Raw genomic sequence first — 21202 nt, forward strand, 5'->3', positions numbered from 1 at the left:
GCTTACCTCTGATAGTAAGCCACGATGAAAGGGGAATTCACATTCGTACTGATCTGTGAATTGAAGGAGATTACAAAATGTAGATTTTTTCCCCCCAGATAAATCATATAGAATAGTGGAATATTGACTATTTCATACCTAGAAATGCGTGCAATTTTTATTGATAGTTGGCAGATTTTAAAACTGTTTTTCTCTGACAATTGAATTCTTGATATTTGATGTTTCATTAATGAAAATTATTTTCAGGTAAGCTTAATGAATGTTATTAAATGAATTTGTAGTAATTTTATCTCTATGTTTTGGGGATTGTAGTTACATTAGATATTCCTCAATTAGGGGTAATTGTCTTGCATCCTTATCTCTTATCATAATCTGTTTTTCTTCACACAGTGTTATAGTTTTGCTGCTGGACTCTTCCCTCCCTTCCCCCACCCCATCAGGATGATATGAGACTTGAAAGAAGACGATGCATACAGGTGACTCAAGTTTTGAAATACAGTAAAACTATGGCTGTCTGAGAGATTGTGGAAACTGGTGGTATATTTTGAATGGGGGAGCTTTCTGATAAACAGCATTAGTGGGGAGAATTGTTTAGATCAATAAATGCAAAGGTAGTTGGAGTATTTATTAAATTTGACTTGGGGAATCAGTTTGATAATCAGTGTTATAGTAGTATTAATACAAATACAGCATAGTAATTGCTAGTACTTGACCTTTATGGAAGTGAATGGTTGGCTAATACTTTGGTGAGAATTGAAGTATTTCTGTTAAAGATAAATAAAATATTCACCTTTATGGTTGAATGCATGTTTCCCTCAGATCCCTATTAGAATAGAGCAAATCTTTTAAAGCCATAGAGAGTAGATGTTAGTAGTGTATCTTAAAAGAGACCGACAGTTAAGGATATTACACCTATATCTATGATTCCTTAAAAAAATAATGGTCCGAGATTTTGCTTTTTCTTTCCTTGTTTCTTCCCTCTCTCCATCCCTTCCTCCATCCCTCTCTCTCTTTTCTTTCTTCCCTCCCTCCTTGCCTTTCATTGTTTTGTCATTTGTATTTATATAGAAGAAGCAGTATCAGGGCATTTTTGAAAGAATATTTTTAATTATTTTATAATTAATTGAGGTGATCTTATTCATATGTGGAAAAATGGAGGCTGCTCCATCTATGGCTATGTTCAAACTTTTGAAAATGTAGTGTAGCTAATGGATAAAAGTGTTAGCTTTTAAACTTGTATATTCTTAAATCACATCAATTGTGAGCATTTTGTTGAACCAAGTGGCTTATATTTGTAGACCTTATCAGAGATAGTCTTATTTGATTATATTTTATTAACTGAAAAAGCGGTAGAAGTAACTATGTAAATCTTGAATAGATATTTAATTACGTTATTGGTGTAGCTGTTAAAGTTTTTGTGGTTGGTTTTTGTTTTTGGTGATCTTTGTTTTCTAAAAGGAAAAAAATTACCATTTTTTGACTTTAGAGTGGGATTTAAAAAAGTAATGTGTCAGATGTACCATTCTGCATGAAGAAATGTGCTTGAATATATTTTTAAATTAAGTTATAGATCAAATAATATTTTACATTCATGAGAGACTCAAAGAATCTGATCGTAATTCTTTTCGAAGTAAAAAGTGATTGAGTAATCATCTCCGTAATCCATCTCTCAGGTGTGCACATATATATTTGCTGGTACAAATTAGGGGTACGCCATCTACACATTCTGGCTGAGTGGCTGATAAAATCAACATGATGCTGAGGCTGAATATCACCATCATAGAGAAATAAACAGGAATACTTACAGAAAAAAATTTAGAATTTTATGAACATTTTGTTGTCAGATTTTATAAGTGTGACCTTTTGGTGCAGGACCAATTTCTCAGCAGTGTCAGCTCCCGGATTGCTCCTTGGGCACTATGCTGCACATTGGCTATACCAAGTAGATGCTCACTTTCAACTGAGGTCAGTAGAGGAACAAAGTATTTTTGGGGTATCTCACAGATTTATCCATGAATATTAATGATTTTGGAGATTTTCCCTTATGAAATTTTGAAGTGGCAAAGTTGCTGTTTTATTTCTAGTTTATCTTCACAAGATATGAAGAGTTTCCAAAAAGCTCTTTTTCTTGGAAGGGTTGTGGATGAAATGAAATATCTAAAGAGTAAATACAGTTTATAAAGGTTATCTAGTTAAGTTTATGAATGCTAGAACACAAAAAAAATTCTACAAAGATTAGATTTATGGTATAATCCGGTCTCGTTTACTTGGCTTTGTATTTTCTAAAAATTATCAATATTTATTGGCTTTTAAAGGAAAAAAAACACAAGAAGGAAGATCTGGCTCTTTCTAATATATGTGTTAGCTGTTGGTGTATTTCCCTTTTAACAATTTGAAAGTTAATAATTGTTTTTGAACATAAAATTAACAGCTTTCATAATCATCATTAATTAATGCAGCAGTTTGCTCTTGTATTACTGTGCACACATTTATTATACTTCAACTGATAGAATTTTAACACATAAAAGCTCCTAAGGAGTTTTTCAGTGAAAGTTATTTCTAGAATGCTTATGCATACTCGAAGGTGAATATTCTGTTTTCCCCAGGTGTTCATGGGACTGACTTGATGATGGTTAGATGTGATGATGCCTCACTCTCTCACCCCATTTCATCGATTAGGCGCGGGTTCAGGGATGCTAGAAAGGACGTGGAAGTAGGCATTGACTGAGTGGTCTTGGAAAAGCCAAAGCTCAGTAATAGATTTTTACTGAACACCAAGCCAAAGGCACACTTTGATGTATTTCTAGTATGTGTGTATATAGGTGTTCCGTACTTGTTTAATTTGAGGGTCTTTCTGCATGTTTTAAAATATAATTGGAATATAAATGAGGTGAAATTGGATTATGTTTTTATTTTTGGAACAAAAATCATTTGTGACCAAACATTTATTTGGCTAACATTTGCTTTGCACCAGGTACTCTAATAGGTGCTCTATGCACAAGGATCCCTGTGCTTAGGAATCAGGGAACACATTTCAGTTGGAGGAGGGGGCAGATTGTAAACAAATGATGCAGTGGTTGTTTATAATCAATTTTTAAGACTTATTTGTTGAGTAGGTCCTGGCATCTAGAGTAAAAGCAGAAAGCTCTCTCTGGTTAACAGCATTCACAGTAATGATTTCACCCGACACCCACATGCCAATGTTGTCAAAATCTACACTTGTGTCCCAGTCTTCTCTCCTGAGTTCCAAACTCATGTAACTACCTCCTGGATGTCTCTTCTGCACCCCCCCCCCCCCCATGTATTCCTGTTAGTGATAACACCATTCCACCCAAGCACACTGTCATCCTGGGAACCTAGGAGCCACTCTTTACTCCTTTGGATTAAGAGGTAACCAAACTGAGTTTATTTAGGATGTACAATCACTTACTTATGAGGTTAAATTTGGAAAATGCACTGCCTCAGAGATTACTGTGCACCTTAACATAAAAGCTCTTGCATTTTTTCAATTTATTTGATAAAAGGACCTTGCCTCCCTCTTATTCTTTATTTATACCAATTAACATCCAGTAGAACATTATTTGGGAAAAGCTGTTGGATATAGCAGTTGTTACCATTCTTTATTTTGTTGACATGGGCTTTTTTAACAACTAAAATTGTTTTTTAACAATAGTGATAGGCTAGTCACTTTAAAACTTGAAATAGTTCTAGAACGTATAGAACTATAACTCTTTGAGGATGAATAACCTAGGAAATTTAAATTGTGCTGATTTGTTCATATTGTCGTTGTCATATTTCTTTCATATTTTCATGAATTTAAGTGCTTAAAACCATTTGATGTGGCAGAGTTTTTAATTTAGATTCTCTAACTCAGTTTAAAATGTGAATTTTGTAGGGCAAAGTTTGCATACTTCCGAGACACAAGAGTATGGCATATTATTGCAGAACAATTAGAAATCAGTTCTGTAAATTAAAAAAAATCCCAACTTTTTTAATCCCATTCGTATGCAGGGTTCATTAGGGGAATCAAAGGGTTTGTACATTTTACTATTTTGGTACATATTGCCAGTTTGCCTCCTTTTGGAATTGTTCTTCACGTGGTCCTGTGTATCTGGTCTTTTTCTATATGTGTTTTCCCTTCTTTAGCCTCATTCGTTTGTTAACCCCGAACAGTCTGATTTTGCTTTTAATAATTCAATGAGTTTATTGGTTCTGGTGAATGCTAAATCCGGTGGATTTATTTTTGCTCTTAGGTTTTTACTTTTTCTCCCTGTTTATTAAGTAATACACAATCACTGAAAAAAATTGGAAATTTCTAAGAATATAGATAAGTAGAAGGAAACATACCCAAAGTTCTTCTGTCCACTGCACTATGGCACATTCCCTTTCAGTTTTTTGTTTTCAATGCCGTTTTTGATTAATTGAAATCATCCTGAATATCCATTCAGGTTGGTGTGCTTGAGTAGAATCTGTTTTATATTATTTATATCTTCTCTTTTATTGGCTAGTGTTGTACCATAAACATTTCCTCATGTGATCAGAAACTTACTAGCTGTAGTGATCTCCTTCACTTTGAACTTGGAGCAAATCCAGAGCATTCAGAACTATAACTGTTTTTGAGGTGAATTACTTTAGAAATTTAAAGCGTGCTGATTTGAGACTATTTCATTGTATGAACATTTCCTAGTTAAGTTAAATATCTCTTATTAGACATTACGTTTTTTTAAACTTTTCCTTTTCACTTTTTTTAAGTACTAACATCTGTGCATAAAAGTTTGATTATATGTTAAATTATTTTCTTATAATTAATTCCTAGGAATGTTAAGTATTGGGTCATAGGGTTTGAAAAATCTTAATGCTCTTGATACAGCTTTTCAGAAAGCCATTTGGGAACATGTACCAGTTTATATTCACTAGCATGACATGAATATTTGTCTTTTAATGTATCTTTGTGAGTATTGAGTATCATAGTTAAAAATAAATCTCTCGGGCTGGCCCGGTGGTGTAGTGGTTAAGTGCGCAGGCTCCACTGCGGTGGCCCGGGGTTTGGATCCCGGGCGCGCACCACCGCACTGCTTGTCAAGCCATGCTGTGGCAGCATCCCATATAAAGTAGAGGAAGATGGGCACAGATGTTAGCCCAGGGCCAGTCTTTCTCAGCAAAAAGAGGAGGATTGGCAACAGATGTTAGCTCAGGGCTGATCTTCCTCACAAAAAAAAAAAAAAAAAAACATCCCCAACTGGCAAAAAGAAGAATCTTCTACTTTAGAAAATATAAAAGTGATAGTGTGTACTGAGTGGAGGAAAAAGTTTAGGTGCTTCAGAAATGCGTAAAGTGACAAACCTAACAGTTCAGTAGATATTCTTCTCTCAGGATTCTTTCTTTCTAGCAAATGGTTTTTATTGAGTGCTTTTATGGCATTTGTACATGTTTGCTTACTGGTTTTTTGTCCCAACCAGTCTGATCCTCAAGGTCAGAGGGCTGTGGCTTACCTCATTGTATGCCCTGTGTCTGTCTAGCAGGGTTCCTAGGACCTAGAAAGTGCCCAACAAATACTTGCAAAAAGAACAATTTTTGCCATCCTGCTAATGCTTAAAAATATCTTAATCTGAATGTCTGCTTTAATAAATTTCTTCAGGTGGTTTTAAGAGTTCCTCATTATTTTCCATTTCCTTTTCCTTTTATGTTTCATATTTTTATTATTTAAATCTAATTTCTAAGTGGAAGCAGTTAATACTGACTACATTATTATGATACATGTATGTATCACATAAGAGAGCATAAGATATTTATAGAAAAGATGATAGGAAACCTGAGGTTAGCCACATTGTAAAGTTGAATTTCTTAGGCCTTAGTGGCTTTGTTCAAGACCTAGGTGAAAGCAGATAGATTCATATTCATTATTTTAGATTTTAGGGATACCTACTGAATGTACTTCTGAAAGAATGTTTGAGTTCTGGGAAGATGATAGCAGGGCATAGTTATTTGAATCTCCACAGTTTTCCCTAAAAACAGAGTAACAAGGACAACAAAACCAAAACCTCACGGACACCTACAAGACTAGATGACCAGTATCTCCATAGACCTTAATAGAGGTGGGTGGGGACAAATCCCCAGTACCTACAAGACCTACGTAGTGTTAGCATTTGTACAGAAGGGTACAGAAGGATGCAGAATGAAGCAGCAGGGTATCTGATGGACCCAAGAACAGGAGAACCCCAAGCTAGCCAACAACTTGCCTGGGAAGTGTGGCAAGCAGATTTGAGAACAGCAGCTGAAACTAAGAGGTGTTTTTGAGTTCTCAGGATACAAGGGACCCAAAATGAATTCTGTGGGGTTAGAGCCATCTGCTCCCCATGAATTTTCAAAACTGACCAGTTGAAGCCACACACTAAGGACTACACTTCTGGGGAAAGAATTAAGCAGGATGGAGACAACAGGGGCAAAGAAAAAAAGGTCGGATGAAGTGGGGGAAGGTGACAGCACGGGAGACCTCATTCATGAGACTAGATTTGATATCCTTCCTGAAAACAGAAGAGGACCCTTACCAAGCCGGAACAGCTACTCTAGTTTCCTAAAAGTTTTGTTATACATGAAAATGATTACCAGACAAGGATCCAACAGTCAAATCCTCACAGAGTTTTTGTAGGAGAAAAGGAATAAGGAGCAGAATAATATTCCTGCAGATAATGAAAGCATGCCAGAAAGAAGTGTCCATAAAACAAATGAAAACTGTAACCTAATGTTTCAAAACAAACCCAAAGAAATTTAGAAAATGATGCAAATATGAAAGACCGACATAAATCCGAATAAGGAAATCTTAGAAATGTGATGATAACTCAGGAAAGAGAAATAAAAGGAAAAAATCATTTAAAAAATGAAGCCTAAGCTAGAAGGAACACAAGGGTGAAAAAACACAGTAGAAAATTTCTTCAGAGAAACAGAAGATGAATGGGAGAAAAAAAATTTAGACAAAAATGAAGAAAAATAAAGAAGCATTTTAGAGAAAGTGACAGTTACTAAAGACAGGCAGAGAAGTTTCAACAAATAATAGGGGTCTCTGAAGAAAACTATGCAATGAAACTTAATAAATACTAATAATTATAACTCAAGTAAATTTCCTGAAATTAAAAAAAAAAAGATTTGCCACTACATTTGGAAGGGGCATGTTGTTTACTTGGATAAATTGATCCAGAAATGTAGACATACTCTTTAAAAATTATTGAACTTTAAAGAAGATTCTTGGGGTATCTAGGCAAAGACCCAAGTCATTATTAAGAGGAAGAATATTAGATTATCTGATTTTGATAGCAATGCTTTATGCCAGAAGCAGTGGAGTAATATCTGATATGCTCAAGGAAAATGAATGAGAGCCAGGAGTTTTATATTCCGCTCAATTGTCTACAGTATAAAGACAACAGACAAAATGTTACTCAACGTGACAGAATCATACTCAACATGAGAATGAATTTGGGGACTATTGTTTCTTTAAGCACTTCTTAAGGAATCTACTAGAGAATAAACTTTGGCAACCATAGAGACTGCAAGGATATTGGTATAAGGAGAGCATTAAATAGATACTTGTGGAATTTAAACTAAATGATGGTTATGAGTGAGTGTAATATGTAATGGCTGTATTCTCTACATTGAAGATACAGTACAAATGACAAAAAATAAAAGTAGCATAAAGTTGCTGGTTACTTCATAGTTATTAATGGGGAGCAAAAGGATATTACTTCAAATCAGATGCTTGGAGAAGAGGGAAGTGGGGGAAAGTTACTAATTAAATTGATGTTCCTAGGTAGGGGAATCAGTAGATCATTCTCCTTCACCCCTAGACTCATAATGAAAGGAAAGGAAAATAGAAGGGATTTGGGGTAACCATGAGAACAAAATACAAACCTCCAAATCTCGGTTTCTTCATATGGGGAATAAGAAACATAATAATGGTAATAATACCACATAATACATGTAGTGCTGAGTGTGTATGTAACACAGGTCCGATGGATGTGCTCTATTTTTATTATTGTTATCTCCCCTCCCAATTGCTACCATACTATTTATGCATATTTAGGGCTTGCACTGTTTTTTTTTGGTGAGGAAGATGGTCCCTGAGCTAACGTCTGGGCCAGTCTTCCTCTACTTTGTGTATGGTACGCCGCCACAGCATGGTGTGTAGGTCTGTGCCCGGGATCCAAACCTGCAAACCTTGGGGCCACTGAAGCGGAGTGTGAAAACTTAAACACTACGCCACTGGGCCCGTCCCTAGGGTATGCATTTTTTTAAATTTCTTTTTTATTTGAGAAATTGGCATGTTTTCTGGAATTACATGTTAATGTCTCAAATTTTATTCTGCCTGTATTATCAGACTTACAGTCGATTCAAATTCATAACTCATTTACATAATTTAAAATTTGTGTTGGAGTGTTTTATTTATTAGACATTGGAATTATGCTGATTTTTCTGCTTATTGGAGTTATTCAGAAGGGATTTGCAGGAGCAGGGTAGATAGGGAAAAAATGTGACAGGGATAAAGAGTTTTTTCTGGGGACCAGGTTACCTGAAAAGTTAACATTCTGTTTTTTCATACTGATGTACTTGAAAAAATTATATAACATCCATTTTTACATGAATATAGTAGGAAAATATTTTGTTACAGTTAGCAAATTTATTGTTGAAAGATACCTGAAATACTTAAGCGCTCCCTCTTCCCTTTGAAAAGACACAACGTATTTGTAATTTTTTTCTCTCTTTTGAAGGCAAGGACTTTTTCCTACCCCTCACCTTTTTAATAAGTAAATATATAAATATTTCTTGAAATATAATTTACATATAAAATTTATGCATTTTATGATTGATTTTTTAGTGAATTTATACAGTTGTACAACTGACACCACCACAATCCAGTTTATATATTTTTAATTAAAAATAATTCAAGTTTAGATAGAACTTGTATAAAGAAGAAAATAAAAATTACCAGTAATGCAAGCAATAAAAAAAATCATTGTAATTTTTTAGTGTATATATTGCCTTTTATTTTATGTGCGTGTGGCTCCTTCAAACAATATTTAAGAAACAAAATTGGAGTCATATTTTACTTTTTATAGTCTTTTAAAATGTAAACATTTCTCCATCATTAGTATTCTTTTATAGCATGATTTTTAATGGCTAATTAGTATTCTACAAATCAGTTACTATTTAACCTATTTCCCATTGTTGCTAATTAGTTCATAAATAATGTTTAAGTGAACATTATTGTGGCAGTCTTTGTGTTCATCTTGGATTTATAGCCTTAGGTTCAATTTTCTAGAAGTTGTACTTACTGAGTTAAAGGATATGTACCTTTTTAAGACTTTCGATACATATTTTCAGATATCTTTTTAAAGTACAATTTATGCTTCTCTCAGCACATAGAATTTTCTCATACTCTAGAATCCTGGGTATTTAAAAATGTCTGCCAATTTGATAGACAAAACATAACTTAATAGTTGAATGTGTATGTGTTTGAATATTAGTGAGATTGAATATGTTTTCTTATGTTTGTTATATGTTGTGTGAATTTCCTTTTTTTTTTTTCCTAAATTTGTAAGAATTCCTCATTGAACCCTTACTGTATGCCAGGAACTATTCTAAACAATTTACAGTTAGGTAGCCTGCTCCAGGTCACACAGCTAGTAAGGGATGGACCTAGGATGCAAACCCAGGAGCATGGCTCCTGACTCTTAACCAGTGTGTTCCTGCTTTGTTACTTACTGCTAATACATTTTCCAGTTTGCGTTTGTGTTTTAATTTTGTTCATAGTATCCTTTTATACAGGAGCTTTAAGTTTTTGTGTGGAGGGACTAGGTCTTATTTATTAGTGTAATCCCTAGAACATAATCGATTCTCAAATATTTGTTGAACAAATGAGAATAAACCTGTTAACTGTCTGTTGACAGTGTTGACCTTTTATTTTGTGTATTATATTTCGTCTTTTAAAGGGATTCTCAAGGGCTTCATAAATAATTTACTCTTTGGTTTTGATAAGATACAATAAGTTTATCCGTATTAGCTTTCCTGTAAAGTCTGTGGAAGTAATTACTGCTTTAAAAAGGAACATGTGTTCTTAAACAAGCAAATATGAGTTGTGAGCAATGTGTGTTATCAACAGTGATTTGAATTGTAGATTCAAGTGAAGTAAAATATTTTATTTTCCTAGAACCTAGAATTATTCCTAGAACCAACTTCTGGTTTTGGTGGAGTTTGGTTTTTGTAGTTTTAGGAAATGGATAGATTTGGCCACTGTTGAGCAAGTTTTTTGAATAAATTTTGATTTACTTTAAGAGGTAAGATCCTTTGGAAGGAAAACCAAACTAAGAAAGCTGATATAGATAGTGTAGATCAACTCCTCCAAAGGTGTAATTTAAGGTTTTACTTCTTTCTAAGTGCTTTTTCTCTCTTTTCCTTTGGTGGATGACATCAGGCTACTCAGTGGTCCCTCTTTAGTTTGACTGATGTCTGTGTATCCTTTATGCTAGTCTTTTAAAAAAATGTAGAGATCCATACTATTAAAGGGATCTGTGTTAGAGATTAGATTATAGAGAAGGACGAATAAGTTTATTTCCATTTTTACACACCATCCACAAAATATACTACATGGAATCAAGTACTCAAAAAGCAGACACTTGAAAATGTAAATATTTATCTTGTTAATACAAACCTAGATCTGCTTTTTATAAAATTATAAAAGCTGAAACAAATTGTCGAATGCTTGCTGTTTGTGTAACCTACTGGTTACAACCAGCCTTTTTTCCTCCTCCTAGTAGCAGTATTTTTCAGGCCATGCTCAACTGACATGTTAAATTCCGATTTGTACTTTTCTTCCATATTAAGCATTAATTACTCAATTTACATGGATATGTTAATAAAATTTAATCCATTCTGGAAGTAAAAAATGAAATGTGTTTCCTTTTCCTCATTCTCACGCCTTAGTGGTAAAACCTCTTTTAATCTTCAGTTTTTAAATTCCTTTTTTGGTTACTTCCATCACTTTAAATATGTAATGTGTAAAAAACTGACTGTCCTCCCAGAAAGATGAAATCAAATAGCTCTCTATGCTACCTCTCTTCCTGCCAATTTGTATTCCTCTTTTTTTTTTTTTTTTTTTTTTTTGCGGAGGAAGACCGGCTCTGAGCTAACATCTATTGCCAATCCTACATCCTTTTTTTTTTTTCCCCCAAAGCCCCAGTAGATAGTTGTATGTCATAGTTGCACATCCTTCTAGTTGCTGTATGTGGGACACGGCCCCAGCATGGCCGGAGAAGCGGTGCATCGCACGCCCGGGATCCGAACCCGGGCCGCCAGCAGCGGAGCACACACACTTAACCGCTAAGCCACGGGGCTGGCCCTGTATTCCTCTTTTAAAGTTTTTCTGTTGATTATCATTAAAATTTTATAAAATTGATTTAAACCTCTCTTTCTTGACGCATTAGTTTTAGACAGTTTCTCTTGATTTCCCAAGATATGAATTGAGGACTTTAAGTACCCTTTATAGTTCTTTCTACCTCACAGTCTTTACTCACCAAACAATTAGCTTTACATTGTATATAAGTAGATAGACCTTTTCTTAACTATAATTGAATTCCATGTTTTTATCTTGAAGTTCTTTTGAAAACTGAATACAGAAAACTATACTGGAAAAAAGCAGAGTGTATTAGGACCTATAGAGAGAGAGATGTGATACTGTGTCACTAAGTTTGTTCCACTCATAGGAGAAATATTAACACTGGGATTGAGGTGTAGTGCAATGTAATGATTTTTAAAAATGATTTAGTTGTATGATATGCATTCAACTTTCACTAGGAATTTTTCTTTTAAATCTCAGGTTCAGAGTAATTGTTTATGACACTTGTCACCTTTGATCTGTATGTGACCCTCTTTTATAGTATTTCAATGATAAATACCTGTGAACCCCTGTTGCCCAACTCAAGAACCTGAATTACTTCTGCCATCATCACCTTCTCTCCCAAGTGAGAGGACTGAGTGCAGATTGGGTGTTTCTCCTGAGACGTTGGACTAACAGGCTTCAGTTCAGTGAGTGTGAATTGGGGTCCTGGCAAAAAGCTTCTCATCCTTCCATTGCCAGGTTGATGAGGCCCCACTGAGCCGTATGGACCTGTGCTGTTGCCTGTTTAGCCCTTCCTAGGCAGGTGGCTTAGTATCCTTACAGGGCATTTCTTTGGCCTCAGCCTGGGGGCGACTGTTCATCTCTGTTTGAGTGGCCGGGACTCAGTGTGTTGACTATGCAATAGGTAACTTCTTAGAGCCATTGGGAGAGGCTGGCCATGCAGCGGATAGTTGTTTTAGTAATCAAGCCAACTTCTGCCCCTCCTATTCCAGTTTTCCTTTTCCACCCAGAATGGCACCTACCACTGTTGCTATGGTTCCTGGTGCCTGCTTTCACCTCTAGGCCTTGCTGGCATTCCTTTGATTATTGATATCATCCCATTGGCCTTTTGTCTTGAAGAAATCTGTCAGAATCTTTGGTTCACTGGTATGTCTCCATCCCATGCTTTAATTAATTGATTTTATTTTTGTGCTTCTTTACTGCTATTTTGGTGGGCATTGTGGAGGATATGAACAGGTATGCTTAGTCTATCTAGTGCTCTAGAATTTCTTTTTAGAAGTACCCTCCTCCCTCAACTTAGGAAACTGAGTTTCTGGGTGTCGTGTTGGTTCCTTCTCTTGCTGGTAATCTGAAAGTATTTTTTTCAAGCACCACTCCAATTGTGGCTATCCTTGGTTCTCTATTTACTAGTGAGTTCTAGTAGTATATATTAAGAACTAGGTGGCCTTCTTGGTCTCAAGAAAACTTTCCTGCTGCTGCCCACCTGTAGTATACCCCTTCAGGTTGCCAGTGTGAGAAGCAGCTCTGTTGAAAGTCAACACTTGTGCTTCAGTTTCTGCCTTTGTGACTTTTGGTTTGGGCTCTGTGTGGAAGCACTGTTTTCTCTGTCCTTGACCTCTCCACGTGTTTTGCCCATTACCTCCCTCCTCATGAGCAGACCCATGGCCTCTCCTTGTTAACCTAGGTTTCAGCTGCTTTGGAGGATAGCTGCTTATCTCTTTGAGGTGCTTCCCACCCAACGCTCTTAAAAGTGAATTTTTCCTATTGTTTTTTTAAGTCAGACTAAATATACCCCCTAAATGTGTTAAGTCTATCCTCCTGTTTTCGTATGATATGGAAATTGACAAGAAAATAATTCATGCAGTTTAAGGTGAAGATGCTTAAGAAAGATGAAACTTTTTCTGATTTATTGCCTTGATAAGCACAATACAAAGAGGGTTTTTAACCCCAAAGTTAATTTGCAAGAATCTTTGTTTTAGCAATATGCATTAATTATTATAACATTTAGTTAAATAAAGGCTTGGTCAGTCAGCTTTTGTATTTCCATAGTTGGATGAGGGAGCAAAAGTATATTTACTATACAGTAGTAAGTATTCATAATGTTCTAGGTACCTTTTTTGTTTTGGGAGAGGAAAGAGGAAGAGGATAGGACCATTCCCCAAGCGTGAGTTAGTTGATCTACAAGAGTAAAGAACAGTCCAAGATTTAAAAATTTATGTCTGTAATCCAGATTTAAATAACAGTTTACCTTCTATCTTAATAACATACTTTCAGGAGGAGGGAAAAAAAGCATCAGGATTGCTCTTAAATTGGAGAGTACAGATACCTACTGGGCTTAATCTTTTGTAAAAGATGCCCAGCAAAACAGTATGGTGGCAGCCTCACTTTATAGAATGAAGTATTACAAACTTGACCAAAGTAGTTGCTCACATTTTTTTGATTATTTTTCCAGGTTAGATGGCTTGAAATTAAAAAAGGAAAATACATTTCTGTCTACTTGCCATTTTTCAAAATTAGAAAGCTACATTGTATTTCTCCCTAAAATACAAAATTGTTGGTGTGGTATGATTGTCATTTGAGATACTGTTGGGTGATTTATTACTTGGCATAATAATGGCCTGTTATGCATTGAGGAGATAGAGGCAGTTGATATATCTTTAGCATCTTTGACTGCAGAGAATAAGTTACCAGTTATTTATTCTAAATTTATATCTTCTTACAATATTGGGGAGAAAATGTAATCGGAATACTGTATTTTAAAAAAGTTAATGATTTAATTACATACTTAGAAAACTTTACTAGGAATTCTAAAATATATATTTTATGTAATGAAGATTCTAATTTAGTGAGTTAACTATTTTTAAATGTTTTAAATGTTTAATTTTTGATTCTAAAAGTAGATACTTTCTAAAACTCTGCAATTTTAAGTAGCTTTGAAAGGAATTGACAATAAACCCAACAACATTTAAATTCAGGGTTTTTTTCCCAGAGCATCTGTCACCAGACAGATGATGTTTCCTTGTGTTTCTAGGTCCCAAAGGAAAATAAGAGTCCCAAGCTTTTAATTTTTTTCCCCTTCAAGGATGGGACAGTTTTGTGATATGAAGAATGTTTAAGAGGTAGACCAGAAAAGAGTCCTTGTTTACGTGGAAAATGCCTTGTGTACGGCTATAGATTGAAAGATAGGCTGGGTTTGAACCTGGGAGAACTAACCAAAATATTAAAGATTCATGGGCAAGAGTGTGAATTAAATTGGCTTAAAAATATTTCCCTTTTCTCTTCTTGCCTTATCTCTAGGAATTAAAGGAGGTTTACTTGTAAAGTTTCCAAATACTTAAAAAAAACTCCAAATAATTTCTAAAGTTTGAAGTAAACTGAGATTGAGTCTTTCAGGGAATGAGCTAAATGTTTTGGGTTAGAAAGTGATTTTCAAACCTTTCTTAAGCTCTGGTTAGTAGATGGCATGGAGAATGATTCTGAGCTCATCTTTTTTGAATGCTTATATTTAAGTATATTTTTATAAGAATGACAAACCAAAAGACTTATTGATACCTGACTGATATATTGATTAATCATAGATGATAGTTGCAGAGGGCTTTGATTTTCATCTATAGGATCTTTATTTTATGCACTATTTTTTTAAAAGTGTAATTTCTTTGTTTATAGAACAAGGAGTTAGTATTACATGATCTGTAAGGTTTCTTCCAGCTTTCAAGTTCAGTTATCAATCCCTCTCCTCCCTCTAAGAAGCTGATTCTGGTTTGGTTTCATTGGACTTGAAGTACTTTTCATTTAGAATCCCTAAGTAGAGAGAACATGAGAAAAAATTGGGAGACAAGTGTGGATGGTGGGTGCTTGGAGCTGGTAGAAAAGTGGCTTCAGTTTTCTTAAAGGGGAAGAGAATTAGCAGTGATAGAGGTAGGACCAACATGCTGTTTTCTTTGAATCTGATGCTGGAACTCTGCTCTGTGCTTTTAATTCAATATATTTTACAAATGCTAGAAGTGTTTCTGGAGACATTTACAGGCATTCTATGGAAAAATATATTTAAAAAATCACTAACTTCTCCTTGGTGTGGGATGAATCTGTACTCCATTTAGAAGGAGATAATTGCTAGGATAGGTGGGACAAGTTGATCTATTTTAAAATAAAATTGTATCTTTTATAAAGATACAATTATAAGGCAGAAATAGGAACTGTGTCTCCTTGACATGTTTCAAAGCATTTCTCCGAGTATATGAGATTAAAGAAATTTTCTCAACCACTAAGAATTGTCAGAACACTGATGTTCTTTAAAACTATCTTTGTAGCTGTTAGTATGTACTGACAGAGTAAAAATTTTTATGTTTTATTCATATTGGAAATTTTACATATGAATATAATGTTTATATTATGCTTATATCTTAGTTGAACTTGGTTCCAAGACATGAGTATTATTGACTTGGTTCCAGTTTGCATATTCTAAGCCCTTATAGGTTAATACTTAATTGGGGTTTTGTTATTTTAAAATTATTTTGAAATTATATATTAACGTGTCACGATCAAAGACACAATGTTATTTCTCTTCAATATGATAAAGCTTGAGACTTCCAGTGAGCCATGCCTTCTGTTATGCCCACCTTTTATTTAGTCTTCCCATAATAGAATAAAAATGCTTTGTAGGATTTCTCTAAAATATAATGTTTTAGAATCTATATGAATGTATAGAAAGACATTTACATAATGCTTTTGAGTAGGTGGGGAAAAAAGTTGAAATGTTGACAGCAGCTTCTGTTAGAAAAACTCATATCTATATAGTAAAAAGTTAAAATTACAACAAATACACTACTTAAACTGTGTTCTGTGTTTATTACCATTGGATTGTTTTTGGAGTGAAAAGTAGAATATGATTCTCATCCTTTACAGTTGCTGTTAATTTTGCTCTAAGCCTGAAAGTGTTAACAGCAACCTGAAAATGTGACAAAGCTCAATTTCATTTCTTGTTTATTGCTTGTTTTCCTATTGGACAATTGGAAGTAGCTCTGCCCTGGCAACTAAAATAGGCTATTTGCATAACCTAGTTTGATTGGCCAGCATTCCAACTAACAGTTCCAATCATATGGTGTGGGTTTAGTGGTAGGCTATGCTAATTAGCCGCTGTTGCTGGGGTTCAGGATGGTTTCTGTGTGCTATTCTGCTGCATTGTGTTGCCTGGTGAGAGACATTGATAAATGAATGTTTAATGATCTGCAGCAGTTCCCACTCACTGCGGGCAGGCGGATTTTAGAACAGAAGTGGAAATAAGGATTTAATTGCTCTGTTAAATACCTGTAACCAAAATATGTGTATTAAATTATAGAAGTTAAGTTGTGCGAAATCTTTATATGATTAAATACTTTGTAACAAAAAGGGAACTACTTGAGCTTTGTCTTGTAAAATATAACTCAGGTAGCAGCACTATGCACAGGTTTTCTAAAACTCTGTTCAGTAAAATTGATCATTTTTTTCCCAATTAGAAATAGTACCATGGCAATAAGTAGCATATTTTATTTTTTTCATGATTTTGACCTTTTATAAAGGGACGTGTTTGTTTTTAATAAATTGGTGTGAACTTTGGGCAGAATTTATCTTGTACTGCCCATGTAATCTAGCAAATAGGAGCATAAACTTGAACCCCCTGTGCATGTTCTTCTGTTCACTTGGAAGATCAGGTTGTTATTCACCACTCCCCGCTATTATTACCTTTCTAATTTAAGTCAGATGTTTTAACTATTGCTTGTACTGTATTATCTTTGGTTTACATTGTCTTTATTGGGTACTGTTAGGTGGGAAATTCTGTAGGAAATGTAAGACTCAGTGCTTTGCTCAAGGAACCTAAAAGGTGAAGAATAAATACATGTAAAGTTAGATAAAAATACAAGACGACCATACAGAAAGTGCCATAAGGATTTATTTGGAGGAGTATAGGAAAAGAAAATTACCTGGTGTTTTGAGGATAGGGACAGGGGAAATGGGTTGAATAGTCTGGGAAAGCTTAAAGAGGAAGGCCATAGAACTTGAGTTAACGTTTTAAATATGACTTAGGATTCAAATAGCTGGACAGTAATAGGAAGGAAGAATGTTTTAGCATGAAGAATAGGTAACAGTTGAACAAAAGCAACATGTCTGGTATTATTCAGTTAACCGGTACAGGTGGTCACAGTGATCAAGGCCGGTGTCTTGGATGTTTCAGTGCCCGAGCTTCCAAGCAGGCTAGTGTCATTCCATTAAAATAAGAGCTGCTGTTTTACTGTTCTAGCTCTCATTTTCTTTGGCTTTTCTTCACTTGGTTTTGTGGCAACCAGTGCTCCTCACTTTTTGTGTCTGTTGGTTAAAGCATAGGACTTTTCAACTTGCTTTTATCCCTGCCTTTTGGCCCTAAACCATTGCAACACAGGATTGCACCAAAAATAATCCATGTGAATTTAGGTGTCTGTATCAAGTTTAGTTTACCCCTTTAATTGTTCTTTTATTTAAGGGCTTAGTTAAATTAGATACACAAGCTGGTTGGACAGACACCCTTGCAAAGAATGAAAACAAAACTTAAACCTTAACATTTGATTATTAATTATATTTTCCTCAGCATATATACTGAGGATGTGTACTAAAACAGATGTACAGAAACATTTTATTCAACCACATAGTCAGAGGGCCACAGACTCCTGACTCAGGGAGTTTATTATTTAGTGGAGGTGGATGAGGTATAGCTTTAAGTAACTATATCACATGGTGGAGTATCCATGGTACAAGAGAGGTGGAAATTCAGAAGAGGGAGTGATCCTTTTTGCATCGGGACCAGGAAAAGATTCTTGGTGGAAGTGGTACTTCACGTAGTCTTAGGGAATGGATAGGATTTTAACAGGTGATGCTGTAAGGCTGCAGAGTGTGGAGGATGCTATGCAAGTTGAAGGTGGAGGCCTGTTTAGAAAACTTAGTTTACTAAGGTGGATGGTAAAGGCGACTTGTTGAGGGCCATGCAGGATGGACAGCATGACTTTGAAGTTTTTCTTGTAAAAAGTGGGAGATTTAAAAAATTTTTTTGCAGTGTTTCACAGTTTTTTTTTTTAATATATGCCCTCTGTGAATGTTTACACATTTCAAAAGCGACATTTCTTTGATTTTGAAATGTGAACGTATGATATTGAATAATTTCAAGGCGTTTGGTCTAAGCAGCTGGAAAGTTTGAGTCACCATCATGTGAGATGGGATTTTCTGTAGGAGAAGCAGATTTGGGGGGAGGAGTACTTATAAAAGGTCAAGTTTGGACGGGATAAAACTTTTTTTAACAGCTTTATTGTATTATAATTGGCATACAATAACTTTTATATGTAAAGCGTACAATTTGATGAATTTTGACATATGTCACCCGTGAAACTTCCACCACAATCAGGATAATAAATTTATCCACCCCTCCCCCAAAAGTTTCGTTGTGCTTCTGTGTATTTCCGCTTCCTGCTCCTCCTCTCTTCCCCTCACCCCCAATTCCTAGGTAACTACTGATCTGCTTTCTGTCACTGTACGTTACTTTATCTTTTCTAGAATTTTTTATAAATGGAATCATACAATATGTTCTTTTTTGTCTGCTTCTTTTCAGCGTAATCACTTTGAGATTCATCCATGTTGTAGCATATATCAGTAATTGTTTTTTATTGTTTTTTATTACTGAGTAGTATATTATTGTGTGGATATACCACGGTTTATCCATTTGCTTGTTGAAAGGACATTGGGGTTGTTTACGGTTTTTGGTTGTTACAAATAAAGTTGTTATAAATATTAACTAGAAGTCTTTGTATGGATATGTTTTTATTTGTCTTGGGTTAACACCTAATAGTGGAATGAAATGACTGGACCATATGGCAGGTGTGTGCTTCACTTTTTAAGAAACTACTAAGCTGTTTTCCAAAGTGATTGTGCCATGGTACATTCCTACCATCAGTGTAGAAGAGTTCAGAAGAGTTTCAGTTCCTTCACACCTTGCTATATTTGGTGTGGTCAGTTCTTTTTAATTTTATCCATTCCAAGAGGCATGTAGTGATATCTCAAAGCGTTTCTTGGTGATTAATCATGTTGAGCATCTTTGCATGTGCTTATTTGCCTTCTATATGTCATCTTTGGTGAAGTGTTGGATCAAATGTTTGTCTGACTTTTTTTTCCTTCTCCTTATTATTGAGCTTTGAGAATTCTTTTTTTTTTTTTTTTTTGTGAGGAAGATCAGCCCTGAGCTAACAACTGATGCCAATCCTCTTTTTTCTGAGGAAGACTAGCCCTGAGCTAACATCCACGCCCATCCTTCTCCACTTTATATGGTACGCTGCCACAGCATGGCTCCACAAGCAGTGCGTCGGTGCACGCCTGGGATCCGAACTGGTGAACCGCCGGCCGCGGCAGCGGAGCGCGAGCACTTAACCGCTTGCGCCACCGGGCTGCCCCGAGAATTCTTTATCTATTTTGGATACAAGTCCTTTATCAGATTTGTGATTTGCAAAGATTTTCTCCTAATCCATAGCTTATCTTTTTCATTCTTTTAAAAGTGTTTTGAAGAACAGATTTTTTTAATTTTTATGAATCTGATTTATCAGTTTGTTCTTTTATGGATCATGCTTTTGGAAAACTTCTGCCTAATTGTCCCAGGAGCTAAAAGTTTCCTATGGTATTTTTTTCTTCCAAATTTTTTATTTTTGGGTTTTTCATTTAAGTCTATGATCCGTTGGGAGTTAATATTTGTAAATGGTGCTGTGAGGTGTAGCTAAAAGAGTACTTTTTTTGCAAATGGATATCCAGTTTTTCTAGAACCATTTGTTGAAAAGGGTATCCTTTCTTCACTGAATTACCTTTGTATCTTTGTTGAAAATCAGTTTTCCATATGTGTGTGGGTGTGTTTCTGGACTTTCTGTTCTGTTCCATTAATCTATTTGTGTGTCTTGATGCCAATACCATATTGTCTTTATTACTGTAGCTTTATAATAAGTATTAAAATCAGATAGTGTAAGTCCTACAACTTTCTTCTTTTTCAAAATTCTTATGACTACTCTAGGTCCTTTGTGTTTCCATATGAATTGTCAGATTATTTTGTCAGTTTCTACAGAAAGGCCTACTGGGATGTTGATTGGGATTGTGTTGAATCTGTAGATAATTTTGGGGAAGCGTTGACATCTTAATATTGATTCTTCAGATTTGTGCACCAAGTCTATCTCTCCCTCTGTTTAGGTTTTTCTTTAATTTTTCTGGTTTTCAGTGTGAAATCTTTCACAGCTTTTGTCAGATTTGTACCTAAGTATTTCATATTTTTCATACTGTTATAAATGTTTTTTAAATTTCAGTTTCTGGTTGTAGTTGCTAGTACATAAAAATACAACTGATCTTCGTGTAATGATCTTGTATTCTGCAACCTTGCTAAAATCACTTAATAACTCTAATAGTTTTTTGGATTTAGATTCCATCAGAATTTCGACATTGATGATCCTGTTATCTGTGATGAGAGACAGCTTTGCTTCTTCCTTTCCAGTGTGGTTACCTTATATTTCTTTTTCTTGCCTTACCACACTGGCTGGAACCTCCATGGAATGTAGAATATTTTTAGAACATAGAATACAGTGTTGAGTGGAAGTGGTGAAAGAGGACTTTCTTGTCTTTTCTCTTATTTTAGAGAGGGAAATATTTAGTCACCACTAAGTGTGATGTTAGCTGTAGAGTTTTGTCAGTGTCCTTTATCAGATTGAGGAAGTTTCCTAGTTTTCCTATTCCTAGTTTGCTGAAAGTCTTTTTTTTGTTGTTGTCATATCAAGAATGGATATTGGA

General features: G+C 35.1%; 1 protein-coding gene across 4 annotated transcripts in view; it reads left to right on the forward strand.

Moving 5' to 3' along the window:
• Positions 1–21202, forward strand: part of DYRK1A (dual specificity tyrosine phosphorylation regulated kinase 1A) — a 143828-nt gene that overhangs the window by 50143 nt on the left and 72483 nt on the right. For 2 of the 4 annotated variants that reach the window (XM_058523096.1, XM_058523098.1), the window contains exon 2: positions 391–476. The exons of 1 other annotated variant lie outside the window; for it this stretch is intronic. Coding sequence is in view for 1 of the 3 variants with exons in the window: in XM_058523098.1 (XP_058379081.1) it covers positions 467–476 (10 nt within the window). In the remaining 2 variants the exon portion in view is untranslated. Of the gene's footprint in view, positions 1–390; positions 477–1872; positions 1966–21202 lie in introns of all 4 variants that reach the window. One more of the 4 variants, XM_058523099.1, reaches the window with a different exon arrangement.

The sequence above is a fragment of the Diceros bicornis genome, chromosome 27 (genome assembly GCF_020826845.1).
Source record: "Diceros bicornis minor isolate mBicDic1 chromosome 27, mDicBic1.mat.cur, whole genome shotgun sequence".
Taxonomy (NCBI): Eukaryota; Metazoa; Chordata; class Mammalia; order Perissodactyla; family Rhinocerotidae; genus Diceros; species Diceros bicornis.